Source organism: Heteronotia binoei, chromosome 14 (genome assembly GCF_032191835.1).
Source record: "Heteronotia binoei isolate CCM8104 ecotype False Entrance Well chromosome 14, APGP_CSIRO_Hbin_v1, whole genome shotgun sequence".
NCBI classification, from domain to species: Eukaryota; Metazoa; Chordata; class Lepidosauria; order Squamata; family Gekkonidae; genus Heteronotia; species Heteronotia binoei.
The window spans coordinates 28,108,284-28,134,905 of NC_083236.1; the positions used below are offsets into that span (position 1 = coordinate 28,108,284).

Consider the following 26,622-nt stretch of genomic DNA (forward strand, 5'->3'; position numbering starts at 1 on the left):
TCGGCCTTATTGGCTTCTACACAGCCAGCATCTGTTCTGTCTTTGAAGAGTGCACTGGAGGCTTCGCTCCCCCTCGCTTCTGGTTCTGCTTTTCAAAGATGGGTCAGATGCTGGCGGCCTTGAAGTCGATAGGGCCGAGCCTCGGTGCGGCGCACTCTGATCAGAGGGGGTGGCGACAGAGCGCGGTGCTGCGTTGCAACACTGCAGAGGGAGGAGGGCAGGTGGTTGCAGCAGGAGGGGGGCAGCAGGGGGGCAGGGAGCCTGCTTGGGGCACTACACACCCTAGGGTTGGCGCTGGAAGCAGATACCCCATTACTGAGCCATGGAAATTATTTTTCATTTTGTCTCTCCCGTCTCATCTTCAGGTGATGGAATGGAGGATGAGAAGCAACTCAGCAAGACAATCATGAAATACTGGGCCAACTTTGCCCGCACAGGGTGAGATTCTTGGCTGTTTTGAAGCAATGAGGTTCAATTTCCACAGCTTGCAAATAACACTCATGTTCCAAATGCGACTTTCATGTTTTCTAGAAATCCAAATGGCAAAGGGTTGGTGAAGTGGCCACTCTATGACCAGAACGAAGGATACCTGGAACTGAACCTGCAGCAACGGGCAGCGGAGAAACTGAAAAAGAAGCAGGTTGACTTCTGGCTTGGGATCTTGAATGACAAAATGAAAAAAGCCACAAAAGAAAAGGAAGCACATGTGGATCTTTAACTGGCAATATTGTTTGCTGTTGTCCTGTAACACCAAATACTTTAAAATGGTACTTGAAAGCAGTATTTGTCAAATCATGTTTTAGTCCTAAAGGGAGGGAAGGAAGTTTCAGGTGATTCTTATCAGCAGGTAGGTAGTTATTGACAGATGCTGTCAATGAATAGTAAGAACAGAAATCAGGGCTGCTGTATTTAGTCAATTAATTGGTTGGGTGACTTGACAAGGTGCATGGGATGAAATGGGTATCATAGGTTAAAAATTAAGAAAGTGTTTTAAACTGGAATCATAGCAGGTGTCTTACGGCTCAAGCAGAAAAGGTTGATTCTGGGAGAACCAGGTCCTAACCGCCCCCCCTCCAAATTAGGTGTGTGGGGACCCAATTCAGAGGGGACGGGATTTAAACCTCTATTAATCCTCCAATCTGAAACAGCCATGTGAAGTTGTTTGCCTAATCGGGGAAACATACAACCTATACATGTCATCTAAAAATGCAATATTTTCTTGTTCAGAACTGCTGTTTATCTTCTTTCGTAAATTCCCACAGATTTGATTGACCCATTAAAATACACTTCGAAAGTTTTTTTAATCAAGTTATTGAATATAGTAAGAAAGGGGAGACAGGGAAAGTGCCAAACCATATCTTTACCTTAATTTTGGCTCAAGTAACACACATTGCAGTGAGCACAACCCATTAGACAGTTAAGCGTGTGCACTGCATTTGGCATCTGTCAAGGATAGTCTTGTCTACTGTGACTGACAGTAGCTTTCTCAAGTCAGAGGCTTTTCACATCACCCGCTGCCTCATCTTTTTCACGGGAGATGCCAGGGACCTTCTGCATGCAAAATAGAAGCTCGGCCACTGAGCCATGGTCCAGGCTGTTTCTGCTGCTCTTAGCCTTAAGAGGGTCTTTGTGTTCTGGATAATGCTGAGTGGTCGGACAAATTTCTGATTTTTTATAGTTTTAAAAAGAGAGACTCTGTGGTTTTCTACCTTCATTCTAGAAGTCTCTGGGATATCTTAAAGTCTGTTTTGCACCCCTGGCAGTGTAATCAAATTCGTCTGAAGTACCTCTGGCTTTCCATTTTAAGACAGGAACAAACGGCAGTCTTTTGGGCTCTTAGCGCTGTCTTAAATAACATTATTCTTGTTATCCCCCCCTTATAAATACACTATTTATTGAAATGCAAAACTTGAGTGTATGTTTTGTTTAAGCTGACCCTTCAAAAATGAGAGGTTGCTTCTATTTGAATATGTTACAGTTATAGAATCATAGAACAATAGAGTTGGAAGGGACTTCCAGGGTCATCTGGTTCAACCCCCTGCACAATGCAGGAAAATAAAAGTTATGTTTAGTAATGGGGGGGGGGGTTGTGTGTGCATAATATTTTTAGGGGGTTCATCATACATTCAGGGTAATCTTCCTTTTGTGCCACTTTGGTTTGATCCAAGTATGAAAAAGTATGAAACTACAATTGTTTTTGATTCTCCCCCTCCTTGGATGGATCATGGATAGATATAGTTAGCTTTGGTTTTTGTGGAGAAGGAACTGAAATTCATTCAATCACCCCTTCAAATTAGCCATTCTCATGTGATGAGTAGGACAAAGAGAAGCAGTTTGCAAAACTGTGCGCAGATATAAACATTGGGGTTCTGTTTCACTGTAGAATTTCAAGAGGGTGGGTATGAATCTGAGGGAGTGCCTTTCAGGACCGTCCCTTTTTGGCACCCTAGACAAACTGTGACTTGATACCTGGCCACTCCCCTCAGTAATTATGCAGGTGGATATTTGCAGAGAAAAAGCTATTATGAGTATCCACGGTAAGGGTTTGTTTGGATTTACAACATGATATGCAATTAAGCAACAGCAAATGTTTTCCAGCGGCCTGTAAAAAAAAAAAGCAGTGCAAGCATTCAAGGAGGTCTCCACCGTAACTGTGTGCTCCACTAGGCCAAAGCAAAGTTTGCAATTGATACACAGGGCCCTTTTTCGGTGCCCTGTTACAAGTATCCTGGGATACCAGCACAATCCTAAACAGAGTGACGCTCCTCTAAATCCCCTGACGTCAATGTGCTTAGATGGATCTCACTCTGTTTAGGATTGCACTGCTGATCACTTTGCAAAAATGTGAAATCAGTGGGAGAATGTGCAAAGCTGTAAAAGGGCATTGGTATGATTATATGCTCTGCATCAGCTCTTCAACCATTATATGTGGATCATTCTAATGCATGATACAGCAGTAGGGTTGCTACAGATGACTTGGCAAATTCCAGCCCAATCAGGGCTCTTATCTGTCCCACCAATAACTGGTGCAAGAGAGGGAAGGTAGGAGTCTGTTTGAGGGGGAGCAGGCATGCAGGTGCTCACAGCGAGGTGTGTGTGGATGAAGCTGTCAATAAATGAAAAGAAATGACTAGGGGGCAGCAGGTGTGGTATCCCTTAGGGGGAAAAAAACCTAGTCTTGCGTATGATTAAATACATTTTTGGGGGCTTTTGTGGATTCCTCTCTAAATAAATTGCATTCACTCCAAGGAATCATTTGCTTTTGTTTGTATTTTGAGAGCAATAAAATAATATAATTAAGTGGGCTTGCCTGTGTCATATATACAGTTATATCTCCAGTACCTGGCATTACATTTTAGGGTAGTCATGGACCAGCCTGATAAAGTAACTTTTATGTCAGATCTGGCCCTCATAACAAACAAGTTCAACACCTTTGTCCTAGGATCTCATGTGAAATCCTGGATTTGCCCTTGTAGAAGGTAGTTGACATTTTTTCAGGGCTTTTTTGTTTGTAGCAGAAACTCCTTTGCATATTAGGCCACACATCCCTGAGGTAGCCAATCCTCCAAGAGTTTACAGGGCTCTTAGTACAGGGCCTACTGTAAGTTCCAGAAGGATAGGCTACATCAGGTTTGTGTGGTTTAATATGCAAAGGAGTTCCTGCTACAAAAAAAAAGCCCTGCATTTTTTACCTCAATGACAGGGTTGCCAATGGCAGTTGGGAAATTTCTCAAGATTTGAGAGTGGAGCTTGGAGAAGGAAGGGACCCTCAACAGTGATGTGACATCGTAGAGGCCACCTTCTAAAGTCAACATTTCCTCTATAACTGATTTCCGCCATCTGGAGATCAACTGTAATTCTGAGAGAAATCTAGGTCCCATCTGGAGGTTGGCAACTCTAGTGGGCAATCCTATCTGAAAGTCTGCTGTTTCTCCAAGCACCTGAAAGACATGTCAATGCCAGAGAAGATGAATGACATTGTTATAGCCCTAGAAAAGCTTAATTTGCTTTTTGATCATTGACCAATAAGTTATCCATCTAACCAATGATGTCTAACATGGCGTGCATGGGGCACCATGGCATTCACAGATGGGTTTCTGGTAGCTTATTCATTTCTTTGACAAAGCATCTCGTATCTGAAGTAAAGAGCTAATCCTGGCTGTCCTACAACTCACCAGAGCATAGGGGTGCTGACTCCTGCTTGGGAAATTCCTGGAGATTTGGAGGCAGTGTCTGGGGATGGTAGAGTTTGGAGATGGGAGGACCTCTTTGGGGTATAATGCCATAATGTCTGCCCAAAGTTGCCATTTCCTCCAGAGGACCTGCCGTTTCCTCCAGGCCCCATGTAGAATTTGGTAACTCTGTAAAGAACTTCAGAATAACCAAGGGGGTATTACCTTTGTGTCTGCAGGGAGAACCCCTTAAGAAACAGTTTCCTGCATCATAGAAAGATGTTTGGACTGCAGCTTCTTGATGGTGAAATAACTGGGTCCTGAATGAGGGGTTCTTACTCCAATAGTCACACTGAAGCAGTCAAAAAATTTCTAAGCTGTATTGTGCCATGGCCAAATAATCCTTCCTGACTACAAAAGTTACAAAAGCATTTTTCTTCTTCCTTCTCCATGAGCCCTTATATTTATACTCCAGTTTCTGTCATCTTTCCATCACCTCCATTCCACCAGTTTACACAGCATTGCAACTCGATACATCCACATGTCTGCAGAGGCTTGCTAGCATAGCTAGTCATGTACTGCACATGTCTAAGAATATTTCCCCACATTCTTGGGGTCTTATCTACTGATTTAAAAAGCTGTGCATCCTTAGCTGGTTGAAACTGCCTCTGAAGCTTCTGACTGCTCCTGGGGTACCAAAGTTCATTCCTAAGAAGCAGAGCAAGCAGCATTGGCGTTCATCAAGACAATTTTTCCTTCACTCCCAGCATTTTGGGAATGGGCACAGCATGCCACAGTAGTCATTTTGTGATTGCCCCCCCCCCACAACCATGGTGTTTACTCATTCTCAAAAGGCCAGAAGTTAGTAAAAGTGTGAATCTCAGGTTATCACTATTGCATGGCGGGGAGAGTGTCCCAATCCATTGCTCCGCCTTGCATTTCCTTGCAGGATCTTAGTGCTGAGAAGTGTTGAGCGTTTCTATTTTGTTCCCATCCTTAAAACAATCCTGTATGATTGCCAGTCCATAGTGATATAAACCAGACTGAAGGGCTAGAGCCAGGAAGCAACAGCTTCTCTATGTAGGGTTGCCAATCCCCAGGTGGGGGCAGGGGATCCCCCGGTTTGGAGGCCCTCCCCCCGCTTCAGGGTCGTCAGAAAGTGAGGAGGGAAATGTCTGCTGGGAACTCTTATTATTCCCTATGGAGATTTATTCCCATCGAAAAATCATGGAGAATTGATCTGGGGTTCTGGGGGGGCTGTTGTTTTGGATAGAGGCACCAACTTTTCAGTATAGCATCTAGTGCCTCTCCCCAAAATACCAAGTTTCAAAAGGATTGGACCAGGGGGTCCAACTCTATGAGCCCCAAAAGAAGGTGCCCCTATCCTTCATTATTTCCTATGGAAGGAAGGAATTGAAAAGGTATGCCGTCCCTTTAAATGTGATGGCCAGAACTCCCTTTGTAGCACAATCATGCTTGATCTTGGCTCCACCCCTAATGTCTCCCGGCTCCACCCCAAAGTATCCTGGCTCCACCCCCAAAATCCCCAGCTATTTCTTGAATTGGACTTGGCAACCCTATCTCTATGGCTGCCTTCATGGCAGGGAAGATTCAGATCCGAGGACTTCCAGATTTACAACAGTTGTCCTCCATGGTTCCCCCTCCTCCAGCTTCTCATAAAAGCCAGCAGAGCTTGACACAAGACTGGTGACTTGAGACTTCTGTATACTCTTATAGCCCCAGGGCTGGATTAACAATTAGGCCAAGTAGGCACTGGCCTATGGGCCCCCACATCTTTAGGGGCCCCAGGCCGGCTCTCCCCCCCCCCCCCGAGTTTCCCCCCCTGCTTGCAGCCCTCCCAGCCTGCACACACAACCAGTAACTGAGCCGCTCTTTGCCCAACTTGCCTGGTGTAACTGCTGCTGGTGTTGTTGCCAAGTCTGCCTCTCTCTGCCTCTCCGCCACAGCTTTGTCAAAGGAGCTTTTGAGAAGGTGCTGGCAGGCTGCAGTAGGGGTCATGGGCAGCGGGCCCGGCTCTCTGGCTCTGAGATAATTTGCAAGTTGGCCCCTGAGATTTTTACTGCCTAGAGACCTCCACAGGGTTTAATTCGGCAATGAAATCCAGGGACTGGTTTCCAGAGCTCTCCCTCCCTTGCTCTTTAGTATTGTTTGAAATCCTTTCAACTGCCTGAGAAGGTGGAGCGACTTCTTTTTCAGGCCCACTTCCAAGAAGGTGCCGGTCTATGTACCTCAAACCTGCAGAGCTGTCAAGGACTGAAATTCAGTGCAAGCCTGTTATCTGATCTCAAAACGGACCTTGAACTGCAGCAGAGTATTTAAAGATATCCAGTGTACAAGTTACAGAGGCCTCTGAGCAGACTCACCATGTCAAACAGAAAAGGGATATGGGCTTTCCTGCTGATCTTTGCTACGTGGGTAGCCGAAGGTAAGTTCTTTAAATGAGCAGAAACTAGGGTTATTTTAATTTTTTCCCCCTGTTGCAGCAATGGAGCAGACAAGAAAATGGCATTGTTTGGAGAAGGGTTAGCGAAGGGTGCGTCATGAAATTACTACAGGAAAATTAGGATCATGATACAGGAATCTGGTGGCGGTTTTACAATTTATTTCAGTGTGAGTTTTCATGAGTCAATGCTCATTTCATCAGATGCGCAGAAAACTACATCCATCAGGCTGGCTTGAGGGGGTATTTAACCCAGCCTGATGGATATAGAGCAGGTGTGGCCAAACTGCAGCTCAGGAGCCACATGTGGCTCTTTCATACATATTGTGTGGCTCTCAAAACCCCCACCACCCCATCAGCCAGCTTGGAGAAGGCATTTAAATCACTTCTCCAAGCCAAACCAGCCGGTGGCTTGCAGAATGCATTTAAATGTAAAGTTGCTTTCTTTCCACCTCAACTTCCTTCCGTCTTGCAGTTCTCAAATGACTGACTTCCATGTCTTGTGCCTCTCAAACATCTGACATTTATTCTATGTGGCTCTTACATTAAGCAAGTTTGGCAGCTCCTGATATAGAGGAAGGACTGGGAGGCTTTGGGGGTTATAAATGTGGTTTTCGTGTTTGAACAGAACTTTTTGTTGGGAAATTACTTCAACGTATTTGTGTAACTTAGCAGAGAATATCAGGCTGTGAATGCCACAAGCCAATGTGGTCAGCAGAGGCTGCATGTGTGTTAGGGTTGCCAGGTCTGTGTTGGAAAACACTGGGAGATTTTGGGGGTGGATCTGGGAGAGGGCGGGGTTCAGGGAGGGACCTCAGCAGGTACAATGCCACAAAGTCCACCCTTTAAAGCAGCCATTTTCCCCCAGGGGAACTGATCTCTGCCAACTGGAGATCAGTTGTAAAAGCGGGAAATCTCCAGGCTTCACCTGGAGGCTGGCAACCCCAATGTGTGTGTATTAAATGTATTAATGTTTTTTAGAATTTTATGGATTTTAATTAATTGTCCTCAAATGTTATTTATTATACAATGTATGTATCGAATTTTATGCTGTTAGCCGCCCTGAGCCGCTTGGTCGGGGAGGGCGGGATACAAATAAAATGTGACTGACTGACTGACTGTGTGCAAGTATGAAAACTGAAGATACACAGAGACTTCTTTCAAACTAACAAGGACTTTATTATATGAACCCAATTCTCATCAAATAAATAACTCCGAGCTAACAAAGCCTCCCTAAGCAAAAGGCAGCACCTCCTTTCAAAGCCATGAGCCGTCAAGGGGTGGGGCTGAACAGGTGGGAAAGCTCAGCAAAACCGCAAAATCTCCTCTGGCAAAAAGGGGCCAAAGGTTGTGAATAAATTAGCTAATTACATAAATGTGTTTTGTCCAGTCTAAAAGAGCCAGAAAAGAAAGAGCAATTAATGTGTGTTGATCCAAGTTGTTAAATGTGGTATTTTAAATTTTTTTATTAAGTTTGAATATAAAAAGAGTAGGAAATGCGGGGTTACGGAAGCAAAAAAGGGAAGGGGATACAAGATAGAAAAACATAAACGAAAATACAAAGAGAAGCAGTATATATACCTGTTACATTTCTACTTAAAGACAAAATACCAAATTCTTTCTACCTGAAAGCCTTAAAATTTTACCCATTATAGCCCTTTAATTCTACAGTCTTATTTTGTTATATACTTTTAACTATTCTTTAGCTTATAATATAAATCTAAACTTTTCATCTTCAGTAGGTACAAATGAGAAAAGCAGAAGAACCAACTCTGAAACAGAGCTGACTGGTTAATTTTAACATCATTAAAAATAAAAGCCAGCTAATGGATATAACAATATTAGCAGTTAACATAAGCATAAAAGGTAAATATAGTTCCTTTACCCTTAATATTAATTTACTTATTTTTAACAGAAAGAGGAAGCAAAAACAGAAAACACAGTGGTTTATCTATTTTGTTATCGATAGTTTCTCTTGTCAGAAATGTCAGGAGCAGACTTAAGATTACAAAATATTTGTGTAGCCTGTCTTACTACCAATTTACCCAAATTGAATTGTGGCTACTTTAAACATTTAGAATTCTTTAAAAAAAAATTTGGAGACTGTAAATCCTATTTTCATTGTGCTCTGAAAAACACAAGTTAGAATGCAATAGTTACCTCATCTCCCATACTTGTTTATTTTTAAGTAAATAAAAACCCATACAATTTCCATAGCCCACTCTTAATTACATTGTTCTATTTAACTTCCATAGATAATTATAACAAACTGAAAAAAGGCATCCCAATTCTTAAAATCTTATTTGCCATTACGGAAGCATTTATTAGCCCCTTTTATTGATTCAATATTAACCAGCTAGATGTAAAAAAGAGGGCGGAGCACAAAAAATACAAAAGCAGTTTAAAATCTCTTCTTTTTGAACGCTTTCCAAAATTTGATCCTCTTGCTGAAATTTGCCTTTTCTCCTCTTGATATCTCCCTTCGTTTTGCTGAAAGTGGTACGATCACCACTTTTTCACTTCTTCCTGTGCAAGCTTTAGTAGGCTTCCCAACCCTCCCGCCCTGGCGGGGGACCCCAGAATTTACACACTCTTCCCCCGCTCTCCAAAAAAACGAAGCGGGGGAAGGGGGGAAACGGTGCCAAGGAGCGTGGCGAGCTGCCCCATCTCAGAGCGGGCGACGCCGCTGCGTTGCTGCCGCCTCTTCTCCGCTTCACTGTGGCTGCTCCTCCAAAATGGGCTCAGGCTGAGCCCATCTCGGAGGAGCAGCTGGGATGGGGCGGGGAGGGGGCGGCGCGGCAGCATTGCCCGCTCCGCCTCTGAGGTGGAGACAGGGGTGGGGGTGGGCCAGGAGTGTGGCGGGCCGCGAGTCTGGGTCCTTCTAGGACCCGGACTTGCGGCTCGTCGTGCTCCTGGCCTGCCTCCACCCTCCCCTCCCCTTCTCTGGTTTCGCCTCGGCTGCTCCGTGGCTGCTCCTCCGAGATGGGCTCAGGCTGGGCCCATCTTGGAGGAGCAGCTGCGGTGGGGCGGGGAAGAGGCGGCAGCAGTGCGGCGGCGTCGCCCGCTCTGCTCCGCCTCTGGGGTGGAATCGGAGAAGGGGAGGGTGGAGGGAAGGAGTTCAATTGTGCTTGTCACACCCTTGCTCCTAGCTCCACCCCAGTGTTTCCTGGCTCCACCCCAGTGTCTCCTGGCTCCACCCCCAAATCTCCTGGCTCCACCCCCAAAGTCCCCAGATATTTCTGGAATTGGACTTGGCAACCCTAAACTTTAGTCAATGTTAATTTTTATTTCAGTTTTATAACTACGCAGGCTGTCTCCATTTTGATTTTCTTCCAGACCTTTCCCAACGAATCTTTAGCTTTTTTTCTCAGTTTGAGACATCACTGGGGACTTTTTATAACTTATGTAGATTTTCGTTTTCGCTGTATTTCAAAATAAAAGTCTCCATCTGTTGTTGAATCAGTTCTAGGGTTGCCAATCCCCAGGTGGGGGCAGGGGATCCCCCGGTTTGGAGGCCCTCCCCCTGCTTCAGGGTCATCAGAATGCAGGGGGAGGGGAGGGAAATGTCTGCTGGGAACTCTATTATTCCCTATGGAGATTTATTCCCATAGAAAATCATGGAGAATTGATCTGCGGGTATCTGGGGCTCTGGGGGGGGCTGTTTTTTGGGGTAGAGGCACCAAAATTTCAGTATAGCATCTAGTGCCTCTCCCCAAAATACCCCCCAAGTTTCAAAAAGATTGGACCAGGGGGTCCAATTCTATGAGCCTCAAAAGAAGGTGCCCCTTTGCCTCATTATTTCCTATGGAAGGAAGGAATTGAAAAGATGTGCCGTCCCTTTAAATGTGATGGCCAGAACTCCCTTTGGAGTTCAATTGTGCTTGATCTTGGCTCCAACCCTAATGTCTCCTGGCTCCACCCCCAAAGTCTCCTGGCTCCACCCCCAAAGTCCCCAGATATTTCTTGAATTGGACTTGGCAACCCTAATCAGTTCTGCTAAATGAGTAAGTTCCTGCTTTAAGGAGGTTATGTTAATCATAATATCACAAGCTTTAGTTTGAACTGCCATTTCTCCCACAGAAAAAACTCAATCTGTTAAAGTTAGAGAATAGTTCAAAGATTAACCTGTTTCCTTCAGCTTCAAATTTTCCTCCTGCATTTCAATTTTAACCATTTTAGTCCTAATTAAGCATCACATACATTTCTCTTGTAAGCATATCCTGTTTTTGTTCAGACCGCGTTGTAACCAGAAGGTGATCTCCTTGACGCTTACTTATTTATAAACCAAATCCGTTCGAATATCTTTGCTCAGTCCAGTTTAAATTGTTGAAAGTTTTCCAGTTTGTTCCTTGCTTTCTGAAGCCTTCCTAGCGGAGAAAAGGGGCGGGGATTTCCCTCCTCTTCACCTTTGTTTTAGAACAGTTCCAATTGTTGTTATGTTAAAAGATCCATTAACCGGTATTATTAGAAAGCTAACTTACTTTCATGGTAGAATTCCAGTGATTAAGGTAGAAGAAGCTTATTGAAAGAGAAAATGGAAATCACCCTGGGACCACTCCTTATGGGAGAGATATGTAGAAATCAAACTGGGGAACTGAAAGAGAATATTGAAAGAGAAAAGCAGTCGGGCAATCACCTCTTGCTGCCATCATGGCATTCTTGGCAGCAGGGGCACTGGAGCAGACAGGAAGAACAGAGAACAACCGCTGTTGTTTCTCTGGGTCTTGTAAAATTCCTTGCTGGCAGGAGGCCCCCTCATGGCCCCCTTTGGGGGGGGGGGGCTTGAGCTCCAGGATCTGCTCCAAATCTTCAGGCATTCCCCAGTGCCAAAGTAGCACTCTTCTTGCCCCATATCTGAAGAAGTGAGCTCTTGCTCACAAAAAGCTCCTGCAGAAATAAATTTTGTTCGTCTTTAAGGTGCTAATTTTGCTACAACAGGCTAACATGGCTACACTTCTACAACTGTTACCTCGGATAATTTGCCTGCTGATCCAAAGACACAACATTTTCCTCCAACAGCTCAGAAACGATCATATTATTGGGGAATTTGGGGGATATATTGTCCAATGTGGTACAAGCAGCATGCATTTCTTCCTAACATGTGCCTCACAGATATTAGTTTGGAAGCCATATCACTATGCACAGTTTTCCTACCCAGCATGACTACAAATTGCTAACCTGCATGTATGTATTGAAAATGCCATTTGCAGTACAATCCTATGCTTTTAAGCCCAATTACAGTACTTGAATGGATTTAGAAGGATGTTAACTCTGTTTAGGAGTGCACTGTTAGTTTGGCATTGTCCTCTCTCGGCAGGGGGCTTGCTCTTGATCTTTGGCTGGAGCTGGAACTTTGGTCTGAAACTGACCGGCTATTATACAATGGCAATCTATGCTCTCTGATTCTGTTGCTTATCAAGGCTAAAGAAACCAGTTTCTTCCAGCTAGTCCTACATCTCACCAGCAGGATCCCTGCTGTCCTGTGATTTGATGCTACCTTCAATCTTTAAAAACAAAAAACAATTGAGGTAAAACGTGTCCGTAAAACCACACAAAGTTCAATTCTTGTTCCTTGATCTGTTAGTAAACCAGATGAAAGAAAACCAGGACAGAGCAAAAATTCGGATGTCCCTCCATTTCTTAATAAAAAAATGAAGAACTTTGTGACTGTCTTGGTCAAGGGAATTTGAGTAAATTTATGAATCAGGAAACGTTCCTGTCCGTGTATTGTTTCTACATGTCCATGTTGGCACAAGAGTTGCTTGCAGAAATTTCAGATCCAGAGACTTTTAAAAACTACTTTATGCCTTTCAGAACAATTAATACAAAAGGGGAAGAAAAGGTGAAAGGAGGTGTTTGTGATGTATGGAATTAAAGGTGATTAGCAGTGCATTCCTCAAGCTGAGTTACACCCTTCTAAACCCATTGACTTCAGTGCACTCACAAAGGAGTTAACTTGTTTTAACATTTCACTCTAAACGACACAGAGAAATCTGACTGTGAGGAGAAGGTAGAGTAAGCTGAGATGTCCATAGAGTTGCCAGCCTCCAGGAGGGGCCTCGTAGAGGAGATCTCCCAGAATCACAGAAATCATTTAGCCTGGAGAAAGTGGCTCCTGCAAAAGGTAGACGCTACGGCATTATACCCCACAGAGGTCCCTCCCCTCCCCAAATCCTGCCCTTTCCAGGCTCCACTCCAGAGATATCGAGACCTGGACTTGGAAACCCTGGTTCAAAAAGTTACAGTTTGGGGAAGGGAAGAGGGGGCCTTGTCAGGAGGGTGCCAGTACTCAATACACAGCACACATATAACAGCAGCAAGAACTGGGTAGGTTCTTGTTACCCTTTTGGCACCAGGAATTCTCTCCAGTCCTGAGTGATGGTTGCCATCTGGCCAGGAAAAAAACACCCTAGCTTTTTTGTTTGTTTGTTTGAGGCTAAGGTCTGATACACAGAAATTAGCCAGTAATGCATGGAGCAAAATAACAGCTGCAGTTAGGATTGCCAGCCTCTCGTTGGCACTCAAAGATCTCCTGCTATTATGATTTTTCGCCAGATGATCAAGATCAGTTCCCCTGGAGAAAATGGCTCCTTTGGAGAATGGACTCTGGCATTCTACTATGCTGAAGTTCATTTCCTCCTCAAAGCCCACCCTCCCCAAGCCCCATCCCCCAAATCCCCAGGTTTTTCCAAACCGAGACCTGGCAACCCTAGCCTGCAGTGTTCAAGAGAGTGTACTTGGGAAACTTCCAAAGTTGACACCACATCAGGGTCACCAGCTTCAGCTTGAGAAACTCCTGGAGACTGGGGGTCAATGCCTGGGAAGAGTGGAGTTTGGGGAGTGCTGGGAGCACAGTGAGGATGAGAAACCACAGTGCCTGTTTTCCTGGGGAGTTGATCTCTGTATTCTGGAGATCACTTGCAGTCCCAGGAGGACTGCAGGTCCCACCTGCAAGATGGCAACACTATGAATTCTCCCACTTTAGTTTCTATGGGTTGTCATTGTTGTCCTTGTTGTTGTTGCTATTATTATTATTATTACTACTACTGCAACAGAACAGGAAAGCTGGGGTATAAAAGAAGATATATCACTGAGTCTATGGCCAAAAATCTGTCTCTACAACAAACAGGGATTACTTAATGTGCATTCTTGAATTGCATCTTCAGCTGGCATGTTAAAACTAAGCAGATAAAATGCTAGCCAGGTACAGCCCTGTACAATCTGCTCAGGAGTGTTAAACTCATTTGTTACGAGGGCTGGATTTGATATAAATGGGACTTTGTGGGACTGAACCATGCGTGTCATAAAATGTAATGCCTGGTAGCAGAGATATAAATTTTGTAAAGGATACAGAGAAACACAAGGATATTATTTTTAAATTAAAATACAAACATGCTTAAAACTCTTGTGATATTTTGTTTAAAATAAAAAGGTGAGAAAATAGTGAGGTATGGCAATGCAATTTTTAAAATAAAACACAAAGAAAAAGCACAAGTATCACAGCAGAAACTAAAAATATAAAATGCTTTGAATCTAGGAAAACATGAAATGGCTGGACATTGCAAGCTTCTCCCCACCCCTGTCTACTCAAATTGACACTGGCTCTCCAATGTAATATTCCCCTTTGGCTGTGGGATCCCAGGTTAGAGTACTCGCTAGGCATCAGTTCTCATGTCCATTCAGCAGAGACAAGCTGGCTCAAAGCATCAACCATTTATTTTAAAGGAGCTTCAACTGACCATAAATGCTGCAAAAAGTGAAACTACCTTAGTTCCACTCCATTGAAATACATTGCTGCACAAAGTTGCAAGGAAAACACAGAAGAGATTTTCCATGTTTTCCTTGCAGCTTTGTAAGCCCAGATGCCAGCAAAGACAAGGCAGAAGGAGCTGGTAATGCACTGGCAGCCTCAGAGCTTCAAAGGGTAAGGACAGGAGGGGGAGAGGGGGGAGAAAACAAAGTTACTAGCGGGCCTACATCTCCCAGGATTCCTTCTGTCCTTCTGATTAGGTGGGCAGAAATTTTGGAGGGAAAACTTGCCCAGTGGAGAGCAGAAAGGTGGGACCTGGGAGGAAAGAATAAAAGGCCTAGCTAGAGAGGAAGCAGGGTTCTCTCTGGAAAAGGCTGAACTGGGAAGAGGCTGCAGCTAGGAGAGTTCCCTCATCCAAAAAGGGGTGTGTTAGTTTGTAATCAAAAGAAAGGAACACATCGTTAGTTGCATTGATAGAATAAATATAAGATTCATTAATTCAATGAAGAAGGAGATATAAAGAAGCCCCCACCCTTCCCCAGTTTTTGGCAGTTGAATCTCTGTGTGTTTTTTCTCTGCTACTGGCTTCCTGCCTCCCTCGATGTGGCTTGGTGGTTAGGCCATTTCCTACTGCAGCTTAGTATTGGACCCACTCCCCCTCCCTCACCGTTTTCCTATACATTAGCCTCTTAAGCCTGCAAAAGTAAAATGCTTCTTTCTCTTTTTATATACTAAGCAAGCCAAACTGTTATAAATCTATGATATTTAGCATGAAGAGTAGGGTAAGATATGGTACAAATAATTAGCCACTAGGGCAAAATTATTTTTAGAACTGTATACTCAGTTGAGTCATGCGCAGTTACTGCATAGATAAGAGGTGTCAGAATTGGAAACATCAAAGGGCACCTGCAGATGTTTATCCGTCACCCTTCAGTGGTTAGTGTTTGTTTGAAATGCAAAATCACAGGGTTAGTGAAGTTCACAAATATGGAGTCAGTTGTGCTAACTGAATACCATTCTAGCTAAGCATATAGATAAAGTTACAAGTTCTGACAAGAGGAAGTGTTGCTGGGCGGAGATATTTGTAACTTTTTACCTTATATGGCCAAAGCCCTGAGCCAACGGCCGGTCGAGGTAGATTGTGAGCTCCAATGGCAAACAGCCACAGAGCTAGATAGGATGTGACGTCGGGGATGTCTTATAAGGCAAGGGGCTTGGCCAAATTGGCAGAGAGGCGGTCTCATGGCTGGCCTCTCTCCACTCTCTGCAGAAGTGAAAATAAAGCAGTTTTCTCTGAACAACATGTCTCCTCCTGGTAATTGGTATCTGGGAAGAAGGGGCATTGCCCCCAAAACCGGTTGACAGCATCAGGACTTTTATCTTTCTTTATACCACCTTTACTGTTTATTTCTTTTTCCCTGTTGCACTAATAAGTTTACAACCCACTTGTTTGTTGTTGAGCAGTTACAATAAACTTGTTGTTATACTGCCTGGATCCTCATGTCTCTTCGGTCATGGATAAAAGGTACTTGCTGAAAAGGAAGACATGGTGGGGGGGATGCTTTGGGCCCTCCCAGACAGCCCCATACCAGATGGTGGCAGCCTGTTGAGGCCCTCCCTGATCCTGTGTCTGTGACACCAGCTCACAGGGTTGTTCTGAGGATAAAATGGAGGAGAGAATAATGTATGCTGCTTTGGGACCACACTAGAGAGAAGGGCAGGTTTAAACAAAGTAAATAATAAATTAAGCTGAACACTGGGGGAGGAGATAAAAGAAAGGAAGGTCCATTGAGTGGGAAGTATAGAAGGAAGCAGGGAAAGGGTGTGGAGACTGCCAGGAGGATACAAGTTGTGGGAAATGGGATACAGGGGAAACTTGAGTCTTTGCAGGTCCCTGCTTGTTTATTTCTAATGTCTACTCCCTTCTGTCAAGGCAAGGACTTCAGCTCTTTCTTACACAATGGAGAGGTATGTTGTGTACAAAGAAAATTGCACTAGAAGAGCTCCTTCACTGTATTAGTCATTCTCAATGAAGCAGAAAAAGTACAGAAGGAGAACTGATGCTGGGCTTGTCCTTCCTTGGACCACGTGATGCCACAGCTGTGCTGAATGGTTGCCAGCCCTGCTTCTGGTACCAGAATTCTACATACTCTGTGCATGAAATTCTGTCATGTGCATGCTACAAAAGGAATGGCTTTCTGGCTCATTCAAAGATAACTATTTTCTTATGTGGTGGACATGTAAAACAGTACAGATTTACTGGGCAAGAGTGCATGAACTTTTACAAAAAGTTTTAAAGATGACTGTACCCTTTAAACCTGAATTATCTTTGTTAAATATGATGCCACAAATAACTGATAAGATGCCACAAATAACTGATAAGAATTGTAGATATTTGATAATACATATTGTAACTGCCGCTAGAATAAACTTTGCCAAACACTGGAAAAAGAGAGAAATACAAGAAGAACTTGTACAGAAAATATTAGAAACAGCTGAAAGGGACATATTGACAGACATTTTAAAGGATAAATCCAAACAAGAAGTGTTGGAGAGAGGGACTCTTTTTTATGAATGGATAAAGACGAGATTAATATGGGATTCAAAAAAGAATTTTGATATGATACCGATACCAGTTAAAAAGTGTTATTGAACTTAAGTCAAAAGATGTTGAAATGTTATCTTTCTATGTAATTTGGAAGTTTACCACTTATGGGCTAAAAGAGAGTGAAGATATTTACTTTTTTAAGAAAAGTATTATACATTCTCATCCCTCTTTCCACCCTACTCCCCTTTTTTCCCCTATATACCTATACAATAAAATCTTTTGAACACAAAGATAATTATTTTCTGTCCATTGCACAGGTCACGATTCTGCTCCTTTAGAAGTGCTGACAAAATATGGGCGGCTCCGTGGCCAGCAGGTCAAAGTCAGTGGTGCAAAAAAAGATGTGAATGTTTTCCTTGGAATTCCCTATGCAAAGCCACCGACTGGAAACTTGCGGTTTGCCCCACCGGTACCAGCTGAGCCATGGAGTGGTCTCAGAGATGCAACATCCTACCCAGCCTCGTGAGTCACAACAACAATAGAATCTTTTACTTCTCTACAAGCAGGAACCATGTGCTCTCACAGCAATGTTTGGGAGCGATCTTGGATGCCTCCTTGAATATGGAGGCCCAAGTCACGCACATTGACAGGCTGGCTTTTTTCCATCTGTGCCAGACTCAGCAACTGGCACCCTTCCCTGTCACGCCCTGACCTAGCCACAGTAATCCATGCAATGGTCACCTCCAGACTAGACTTCTGTAACTTGCTTTACACTGGCCTGCCATTGAAACTAACCCAGAAGCTCCAGCTGATCCAGAATGTGGCAGCACAAGTCATGATGGGAATGTCAAAGATGGCACATATTCAACCGGCACTGTACCAGCTATGCTAACTTCCAGTGGAGTACTGAGTCAAGTTCAAGGTTTTTAGTACTGACCTTTAAGTCCTTGAGTGGTTAGGGACCGACATTATATACAGGACGCCTTTGTTATGTCCCATCTTTTGACAACTTACTGGTGGTCCATAGCCCTAAAGGCATCTGGCGATCCTCAACCAGGGCCAGGGCTTTTTTGGTCCTGGCCCCAACCAGCTGAAACTCTCTGCTGAATACCATCAGGGCCTGGAGGCTCTTATGCAATTCTGTAGGGTCTGTAAGGCGGGGATGTTCTGCCAGGCTTTTAGTGGTTGGGGACAGCAACAGTTACCATCTTGGCTGGCACCCTCTTCTGCTCTTCACATTCTCCCTGCCCCTCTTCCCACCAGCTGTGAAATGGTCAGCAGTCTGAAACTAGAAATAATTTTGCCATCTGAGTCTGTTAGATTAGATTATGATATAAATGTTATTTAAATGTTTCATCTGATGTTTGATGTTTTTATCATTATTATATATCGCTCAGAGCCCTGCAGTAGCAGGAATTGGGCGATCCATAAATCCAATTATAAATAAATAATGGAGAAGGCTCGAAACAGGCCCAAGGAACCACTGTTTGCTAGGGTTGCCAATCCCCAGGTGGGGGCAGGGGATCCCCTGGTTTGGAGGTCCTCCCCCCGCTTCAGGGTCATCAGAAAGAGGGGGGAGGGAAGGGAAATGTCTTCTGGGAACTCTGTTATTTTCTATGGAGATTTATTCCCATAGAAAATTATGGAGAATTGATCCGCGGGTATCTGGGGCTCTGGGGGCTGTGTTTTGGGGTAGAGGCACCAAATTTTCAGTATAGCATCTAGTGCCTCTCCCCAAAATACCTCCCAAGTTTCAAAAAGATTGGACCAGGGGGTCCAATTTTATGAGGCCCAAAAGAAGGTGCCCCTATCCTTCATTATTTCCTATGGAAGGAAGGAATTGAAAAGGTGTGCCATCCCTTTAAATGTGATGGCCAGAACTCCCTTTGGAGTTCCATTATGCTTGTCACAGCCTTGATCTTGGCTCCACCCCTAATGTCTCCTGGCTCCACCCCCGAAGTCCCCAGATACTTCTTGAATTGGACTTGGCAACCCTACTGTTTGCCCTGCTTTGGAAATTTACATAGGGGGTAAAATTGAGGGTACAAACATAACTCTGGGCTTGGGTTGTCAACCTCCAGTTATTAGAATGATCTGCCGGTATTAGAATGACCTCCAGCTGACAGAGATCAGTTCCCCTGGAGAAAAAGGCTGCTTTAGAAGGTGGACTATATGGTATCACACCACATTGAGGTCTCTCCCCTGCCCAAACCTGGTCTTGCCCAGGCTCTATCCCCAAATCTTCAGGGTCACCCTACAATGGGCAATTCTTCCTTCGGCTTATCTCAAAATGACTGCCACACTGGGTTTCCCTCCATTTCTGGAATATTTTAGTTCCTGCTCTCCGTAGAAGTAGTCTTGGCTGTCTTATGCCAGTAATATTCCTTTTTAGTGTTTTTTTAGAGATGAATTATGATGAATTATAACACTCTGGTCCCATTGTACCAAATCTGTTCATTTTGTCTGTTTTGCTTTGCTTTGTGAAGGTGTCTACAAGATCCAGTGGTGGGACAAGATCTGTCAGATGCTTTTACTAACAGAAAGGAAAAGGTCTCTTTGACTGTTTCTGAGGACTGCTTGTATTTAAATGTCTACACAGTGGCTCATTTGGACACAAAACCTAAGTTACCGGTAAGCATAGGTCTTGCTACTCTGAGGAGGGCTTTTAGTAATTTATTGACTTCATTTATACCCCAACTTTCTCCTCAGTGATTCTAGACCAATACTGTAACCATTCTACCACTTATATTTGTGTATTTGCCACCTTCCCCACTTGACCCCCAGAAGGCTGAAGGCAGTTTATATGGCTAGGATTTGAATCCCACGTTTGAATCCCCACTCTGCCATGGAAAATCACTGGATGAGCTGGTCTGGAGGAATGGAGGGGAGAACAATATTGTAATCAGCTTTGTCTCCTCACTGAGGGGGGAAATGGGTATAAATGTTTAAATAAGACATTGTCAAAAATCTGTACAACTGTGTACCACAGTCCACAAAATGCTTCCATGAGGAAATCCTAAAGAAAATGTTGGTTCAATGTGAACAGGGTTGCCATAACAGCACTTTGCAAAAGTCACCCAAGGAGGGGCTCATTGAGTCGCTGCTTGGGAGGCCGTTCTGGAGATGAATAGATGATCCAGATGAGTACATGATCCAGGCATGTTGATCAATTAAGATTCAGATGGGCGGATGTGGATATAAATATAAATGGACATTAATCAGCTCTCCCTCTGAGGTAGGGTTGCTAGCTCTGCATTGGGAACTACCTGGAACTGTGGGAGCAGAGCATGAGGAGGATGGAGTTTCAGCACAGGAGGGACTTTTGAGCAGTTTATAATGTCATAGAGCCTTCCAAAGCAGCCATTTTCTCCAGGGGAACTGATTTCTGTCATCTGAAGATCAGTTGTAATCCTGTGAGATTCCAGCCACCACCTCGAGGCTGGCAACCCTATTCTAAGGTCCAAGCTGCATGGAAGTGGTGAGGGTTGTAAAGCAATACCCTCTCTGAGGCAAGCCTTACAATGGAAGTAAAACCAGGTGGGTAACTGTGTGGGTCTGGAACAAAGTTAGAGTCCAATGGCACACAAAAACACATATCCTGAATAAAATGTTCTTGGTCTAAAAGGTGCCATTGGACACTAAATTTGCTCCAATGGAAATAAAAGTTGTAGCCAGGACAGCCATGTCGGCCTAGGGGTGGGGGAAAGACTATAAAAATAAACAATGGAAGAGCTTTGTATCAGGACCAAGTTACACTTTGCTCTTAAATTCAACCTGTATTTGAGTGCAGGAAGAGAAAACCAATAAACCTTTGTATTACCAATTAATGGCTCTAAAAAAGGGAAAGAATATCCATAGTTTTGCAGAAGGAAAACTCTGGAAGCCACCAAAGACTTTCTGCTCTGATTCTAGTGAATGGTCCTAGTTTTACTCAGGTAAAAACTTGCCCATCGGGTAGGGTCATAGGGAGAAGGCTTCCTTGTGATTTCCCACAATATTGCCACATCAATACCTCAGTCATAAAGCATCATATTTGCTTACAGTGAATGTTGGTATGGTTTATGACATAATCTTGTGGAAAATCACAAAAGAAGACTTCTGCCTGATGGATACTTCTTTCCACATGTGCAGGGGGATCCCATGTGTGGGATGCATTCAGAGGATGTTAGCTTAGAGAGTAGATTATTGAGCATAAAACCATATTTTTATGTCTAGGTGATGGTTTGGATCCATGGAGGAGGATTATCTTTGGGTGCGGCATCCACATACGATGGGTCGGCATTAGCGGCTTATGAAGATGTGGTAGTTGTTACAATTCAGTACCGGTTGGGCATTCTTGGTTTTTATAGGTAAAGCATTCTGCTCTAGACTTTTCGAACCCACTCACTACAGTATACCTCAGGCCTGTAGTCTAAATGTGTTGGCCCACTTTAGCTCTCACTAGCCCCCGTCCTCACCCAGCCTGGCCATGAGGACATCAGGAAGTGTGGTGACCATCAGAAACTGTGCACGTTGTATTGGGAATGGCTTTTCAGTGCCAGCACTGAATTAATTTGCTCTTCCCAGTGATATTTCACAAACAAGCAGCTGTCCTGTAAACACACCCCCATTGTGGTAGCTTCTGTGGCCCATAGTGCACCTCTGTGTCACTGTCAGATTATTTTGGCAGTGGAGACGGGTACCGTTAGAGCTGAAATGAATGCTTGGTTCGTTTACGACATCTTCACCCACCTTCCTGGACATTTGCCACTATCCTCAAACGCCTCATCCACAATATATTCTTGCAACAGATCTATGATGTAGGTTAAAATGAAAGGGAGTGGCTGGCTTAAGATCCATCACTTTTTGTGGCTGAATATAAATCTGAATAAAAACCTCTTCTGGTTTAAGACCAGGATTGCTACACTGCACTGACTGTCAATGTTGGAATGGTATTTTTATTCAGGTGCTAATTATCTTCCACTTTTTTCAGGGGGGGGTTATTGCATGCTCCATATGGTCAAGATTAGACATCTGAGGGTCCCAGTGCCTCACTGGTTTTTTAAGGCAATTTGAGCGTCCCTGGTCTGTACTGGAAGACAGAAAGCAACACCCTTGTAATCGCATTAGGGTTTCCTAAGGGAAGTACTGCAAAGCCCCACATATGTAGAGATTTACAGGTTCTGGAAATTTTAAAGCCACAGATGAAAAATGGTTTTGTTCCCCCCAGAAAAAAATCCAGAAATTTTATGAAACATATGAATCACTGACTAGCCTACCAAACCTATACTAATGTTATTGTTTTAACAACATAAAATGCATCATTTATAATTTGCTTAGTGTATAAGTGCAATATTTGATGTATTTGTGGAATTTAAAAGTTATAAATGCCTTACTTTTGGACAAGCAAAATTGCAGATATATCCAGTACTTGCAAGCTGATGCACACATGTACTTTAATTTTTGCTGTCCAGTTAGAGAGGGCTCAGTTTAAAATAAATTTTCAATTTTCCTCTAAAAATATACAACATCTTAGGCAGGACCTTTTTTTGTAGCAAAAGCACAGCCAGAACTAATTTGCATATTAGGCCACTCCCCCAACATCACCATTGTTTCATATTGGGCTTTTTTTGTAGAAAAGCCCAGCAGGAACTCATCTGCTTATTAGGCCACACCCCCAACACCAAACCAGCTGGAACTGAGTTCCTGTGTGTTTCTGGTCAAAAAACACCCTGATCTTAGGTAACTTAAAATATACAGCTTAACATGTCTGATAATTTATATGTTGATGAACAATCCATAAAATTTCTGCAGCCCAACAACTGATGGTTGCAAGTCCTTTATTAGGAAATGGCACACAGTAGGTTTCACATTAAATAATAAATACACACAAGAGCACCCTTTATGAGTGTTTTAGTGCACTGACATGAATCTGAACATGGTTCACAGGTGGATTACTGGTAACTGTTCACCTCTATCATTTTCTTTTCTGGAAAGCGTCTCTGAGAAGCCCTTTAGTCCTCTCAAAATCTTTTTCTGCCATTTTGGTTAGTCTAGCATCCCACCTATGCCTCCAGTATACTTTCACTAAACAATTTGACTTTATTTTTTGAAAGAGTCTTGTTTGGTTCTGTCCTGAGCCACGTTCAGCTCTGGTACCAGTGGCTGCAGACTCCTCATCTAAATTAATGTTTGGAATCCGCAGTGGGTGGGATGACGGTAAACAAGAAGTTAAGCAATGGTCCATTTTCAACACTCACATATTTTAGATAAGTGAAGATGAGTCAGTTTTCTTTGTCAGAACCTCAATAAGAAGAATAAAAACATCCATTTTTTTGCCTGATGCCACCTCTTACCATCAACTTTCCAACAGCCAAGTAGGTGTTTCTTGAGTTTCTCCTTCCAATCCTTCCAGTTCTGGTGATACTGTAGCCCGTGGAAACTGGGGCTTACTCGATCAAGTGGCAGCCCTCCAGTGGGTCCAGGAGAATATTGCAGACTTTGGAGGGGATCCAGGATCTGTTACTATATTTGGCGAATCTGCAGGTGGATTCAGCACTTGTGGCCTGGTAAGTTATTGATGATCACTAAAGCTTTGTTTTTATTTTCTAAACATTTCAGGATATATATTCAGGAGATGTTTTTATTTTCTACACATTTCAGGATATATATTCAGGAGATAAGTTTTCATTTTCTAAACATTTCAGGAGGACAGACAGACAGACAGACAGACAGACAGACAGACAGACAGACAGACAGACAGACAGACAGACAGACAGACAGACAGACAGACAGACAGACAGACAGACAGACAGACAGATAGATAGATAGATAGATAGATAGATAGATAGATAGATAGATAGATAGATAGATAGATAGATAGATAGATAGATAGATAGATAGATAGATAGATAGATATTTCTGGGTAGTCTTGAAACATCCCATAATCACTATTATTTGGTTTGGCTGGAGATTGGCATCTATTATTCTTTCAGGGGTTGTCAAATTGTGAAACCATTGTAAGAAGGCTACAGAGACTATTTTCTTAAAACATTTCATCTTTAGAAACTCTCTGTGAATGTCTGTGCCCTGAGTTTCATCCTGCTGAATCTCAATAGGAAAGGCACACTAAAATGAAAGTAAATAAGTATATAAACAATGCATAAAGCAAAACTGATCTTAAAATGGTCAATTGGGATGCTTTGGGTAAGAAAGAAATTTTGACATTGTCTCTCTGTACCTTTAGAACAAAGCACACTTCATACAAAAGGTCAGCTTGAATAAAACTTTGTTGGTCTTAAAGGTGCTCTAAGTGGACTCTAACTTTGTTCTGTTTCTTTAGACCAACATGGCTATTGTACAGTCTCAGAGACCTCCCCAGCTGCTTTGAGAGAAAAATGATGGGCACCTTTATTGTGCCTGTCCCACTGCCACCCTGACTTAAAGCATCTTGAGGCAGGGGCATTTCCAGTTGAAGAAATGGCATGGAGGGGCAATTAACCTATGGCTGCCACCTCCAAGTAGCACCTGAAGATCTCCTGCTATTACAACTGATCTCCAGACAATCAAAATCAATTTCCCTGGGGAAAATGGCTGTTTTGGAGGGTGAAACTCTATAACACTATAAACTGTTGAGGCCCCTCCCCTCCACAGGACGGTCAACAAATCCCTGTCCCCCCCCCAAGCTACACCCCCCAAATCTCTAGGTATTTCCCAACCTGGAGCTGGCAACCCAAAATTAATCCCCTTCCTTTGCCAGCATTGCAAACCAAATCCAGCTCTTCTCTCCTCCCCTACATCAGCTCAGTTTCACATGTAGAGATTCCAACACAGTTTTCCACAAATCACAGCTGTTTTGTCCTTTACTCCTCTCCCATCTGTACTTACTGGATCTAGTGCAGAAACAATTAGAATCACCAGCAATTTTTCAAAGTTAGGAAGAGCAAATGTTTGTTTTGTGAAGGCCTTGGTGTGATTACTAGATGTTGCTGTAGACTTAGAGAACACAGTTAATTTGGTTGAAAGCAGAAACAGTGGAAGTGGATTACAAACTTTTTACCTCCAGAGAACAACAGATCATTGCAGAGGACTGAGAGGTGGATTGTCAAGGCCTGTTGTCCTCATCATTAGCTCTGTTAGCTGACAGTGCATCCTAAAATACACCTGGCATTCTCGCCTTCCCCATGGTTGTACATTGCAAAGAAAGTCAGTAATGCTGCCTGGTCTTTCAAGGAAATGTTTCCCTTGCTACATATCTTCTCACTGAGGAATGCTTGAGAGGCTTTAATGTAATTGGGCAATGAGAACAGAGTTCTGGAGGAAAGGCTGTCACTGGTATTTGTGCTTCCCTTCCCTTCTCAGGTCATATCTCCTCTGGCAAAAGGCTTGTTCCATAAAGCCATCTCTGAAAGTGGCGTCTGTATCTTGGATGGTCTCATGGACATGCATCCAGAAAAGCATGCTAAGGTAGGTTTTTTGTGGGGAGAGCGCTAGAACTGAAATTGAAGCGCCAGAAGGAGGCGAGAAGAGCCTGTGGGTAGGAGGTGCTCTATTTATTTATTTGATTTCTGTTCTGCTCTCCCCCACTATCGTGGGGCTCATAGCAGATTGCAACATATAACAATTTAAAATACAGGTAAAAACATATGACAAGTCCAGGTATGTACAATTAATCAGATGGCCTATAGCAACATTATCACTGTCCCAGTGGAAGAAAAAAAGGGAGGGAGAAGAGGCAGGAAGAACTATATAAATATATAACTGTATAAATAGGAACTTCCCTAGACTCACCTGAACATTTGTCAGAACATCTCCATTTTACAGGCCCTGCAGAACGGAACTAATCCCGCAGGGCCTAGATCTCACTTGGGAGTGCAGTCCACCAAACTGGGACTACTGCCAAAAAGGCTGTAGCTCAAGTTGACGCCAGGCAAATATTCTTTGGCCCCAGGACCATCAGTGTGTTGTTATTTGAAGAGTGCAGTGCTCTTTGGGGGGGGGGGGTATGCTCTCGTGGTAGCAAGAATTACAAAATATGGTGATTAAATAGGCTTGCCATGTCCGACTCAAGAAATATCTGGGGACTTTGGGGGTGGAGCCAGGAGACTTTGGAAGTAGAGCCAGGAGCAAGGGTGTGGCAGACACAATTGAACTCCAAAGGGAGTTCTGGCCATCACATTTAAAGGGACTGCACACTCCTTTTAAATGCCTTCCCTCCATTTGGAATAATGAAGGATAGGGGCACCTTCTTTTGGGGCTCATAGAATTGGACCCCCAGTCGAACTTTTCAAAACCTGGGGGGTATTTTGAGGAGTGTCACCAGATGCTATGCTGAAAATTTGATGCCTCTACCTCAAAAACAGCACAGAGCCCCAGATATCTAAGAATCAATTTTCCATTATACCCTATGGGAACTGATCTCCATAGGGAATACTGGAGTGCCCAGCAGACATCTCCCTCCTCCCTCCCCCCACTTTCTGATGACCCTGAAGTGGGGGGAGGGCCTCCAAACCAGGAGATCCCCTGCCCCCACCTGGGGATTGGCAACCATGTGATTAAAATATAAAGATTCTGCCCTGACCTAGATAGCTCAGGCAAGCCCAATCTCATCACATCTCGGAAGCTATTCGGTCCAACCATGGCAAGTATTTGGATGAGACCTCCAGCGAATACCAAGCCAGGAGGCAGAGGCAGGCAATCAGGCCACTTTTCT

General features: G+C 43.6%; 2 protein-coding genes across 2 annotated transcripts in view; both read left to right on the plus strand.

Annotated features, from left to right (window-relative positions):
• LOC132582736 (fatty acyl-CoA hydrolase precursor, medium chain-like) overlaps positions 1 to 1,297 on the plus strand; it is a gene marked incomplete at its 5' end in the record, with an annotated part of 44,269 nt that extends 42,972 nt beyond the window's left edge. Inside the window, 2 exons of the mRNA XM_060254437.1 lie at positions 366 to 438; positions 532 to 1,297. Coding sequence (XP_060110420.1) covers positions 366 to 438; positions 532 to 718 — 260 coding nt within the window. The remainder of the gene's footprint in view (positions 1 to 365; positions 439 to 531) is intronic.
• Positions 1,298 to 6,413: 5,116 nt separating this feature from the next.
• LOC132582735 (fatty acyl-CoA hydrolase precursor, medium chain-like) overlaps positions 6,414 to 26,622 on the plus strand; it is a 31,479-nt gene continuing 11,270 nt past the window's right edge. Inside the window, exons 1-6 of the mRNA XM_060254436.1 lie at positions 6,414 to 6,618; positions 17,249 to 17,453; positions 19,418 to 19,562; positions 21,147 to 21,280; positions 23,326 to 23,479; positions 25,272 to 25,376. Coding sequence (XP_060110419.1) covers positions 6,558 to 6,618; positions 17,249 to 17,453; positions 19,418 to 19,562; positions 21,147 to 21,280; positions 23,326 to 23,479; positions 25,272 to 25,376 — 804 coding nt within the window. The 5' untranslated portion in view covers positions 6,414 to 6,557. The remainder of the gene's footprint in view (positions 6,619 to 17,248; positions 17,454 to 19,417; positions 19,563 to 21,146; positions 21,281 to 23,325; positions 23,480 to 25,271; positions 25,377 to 26,622) is intronic.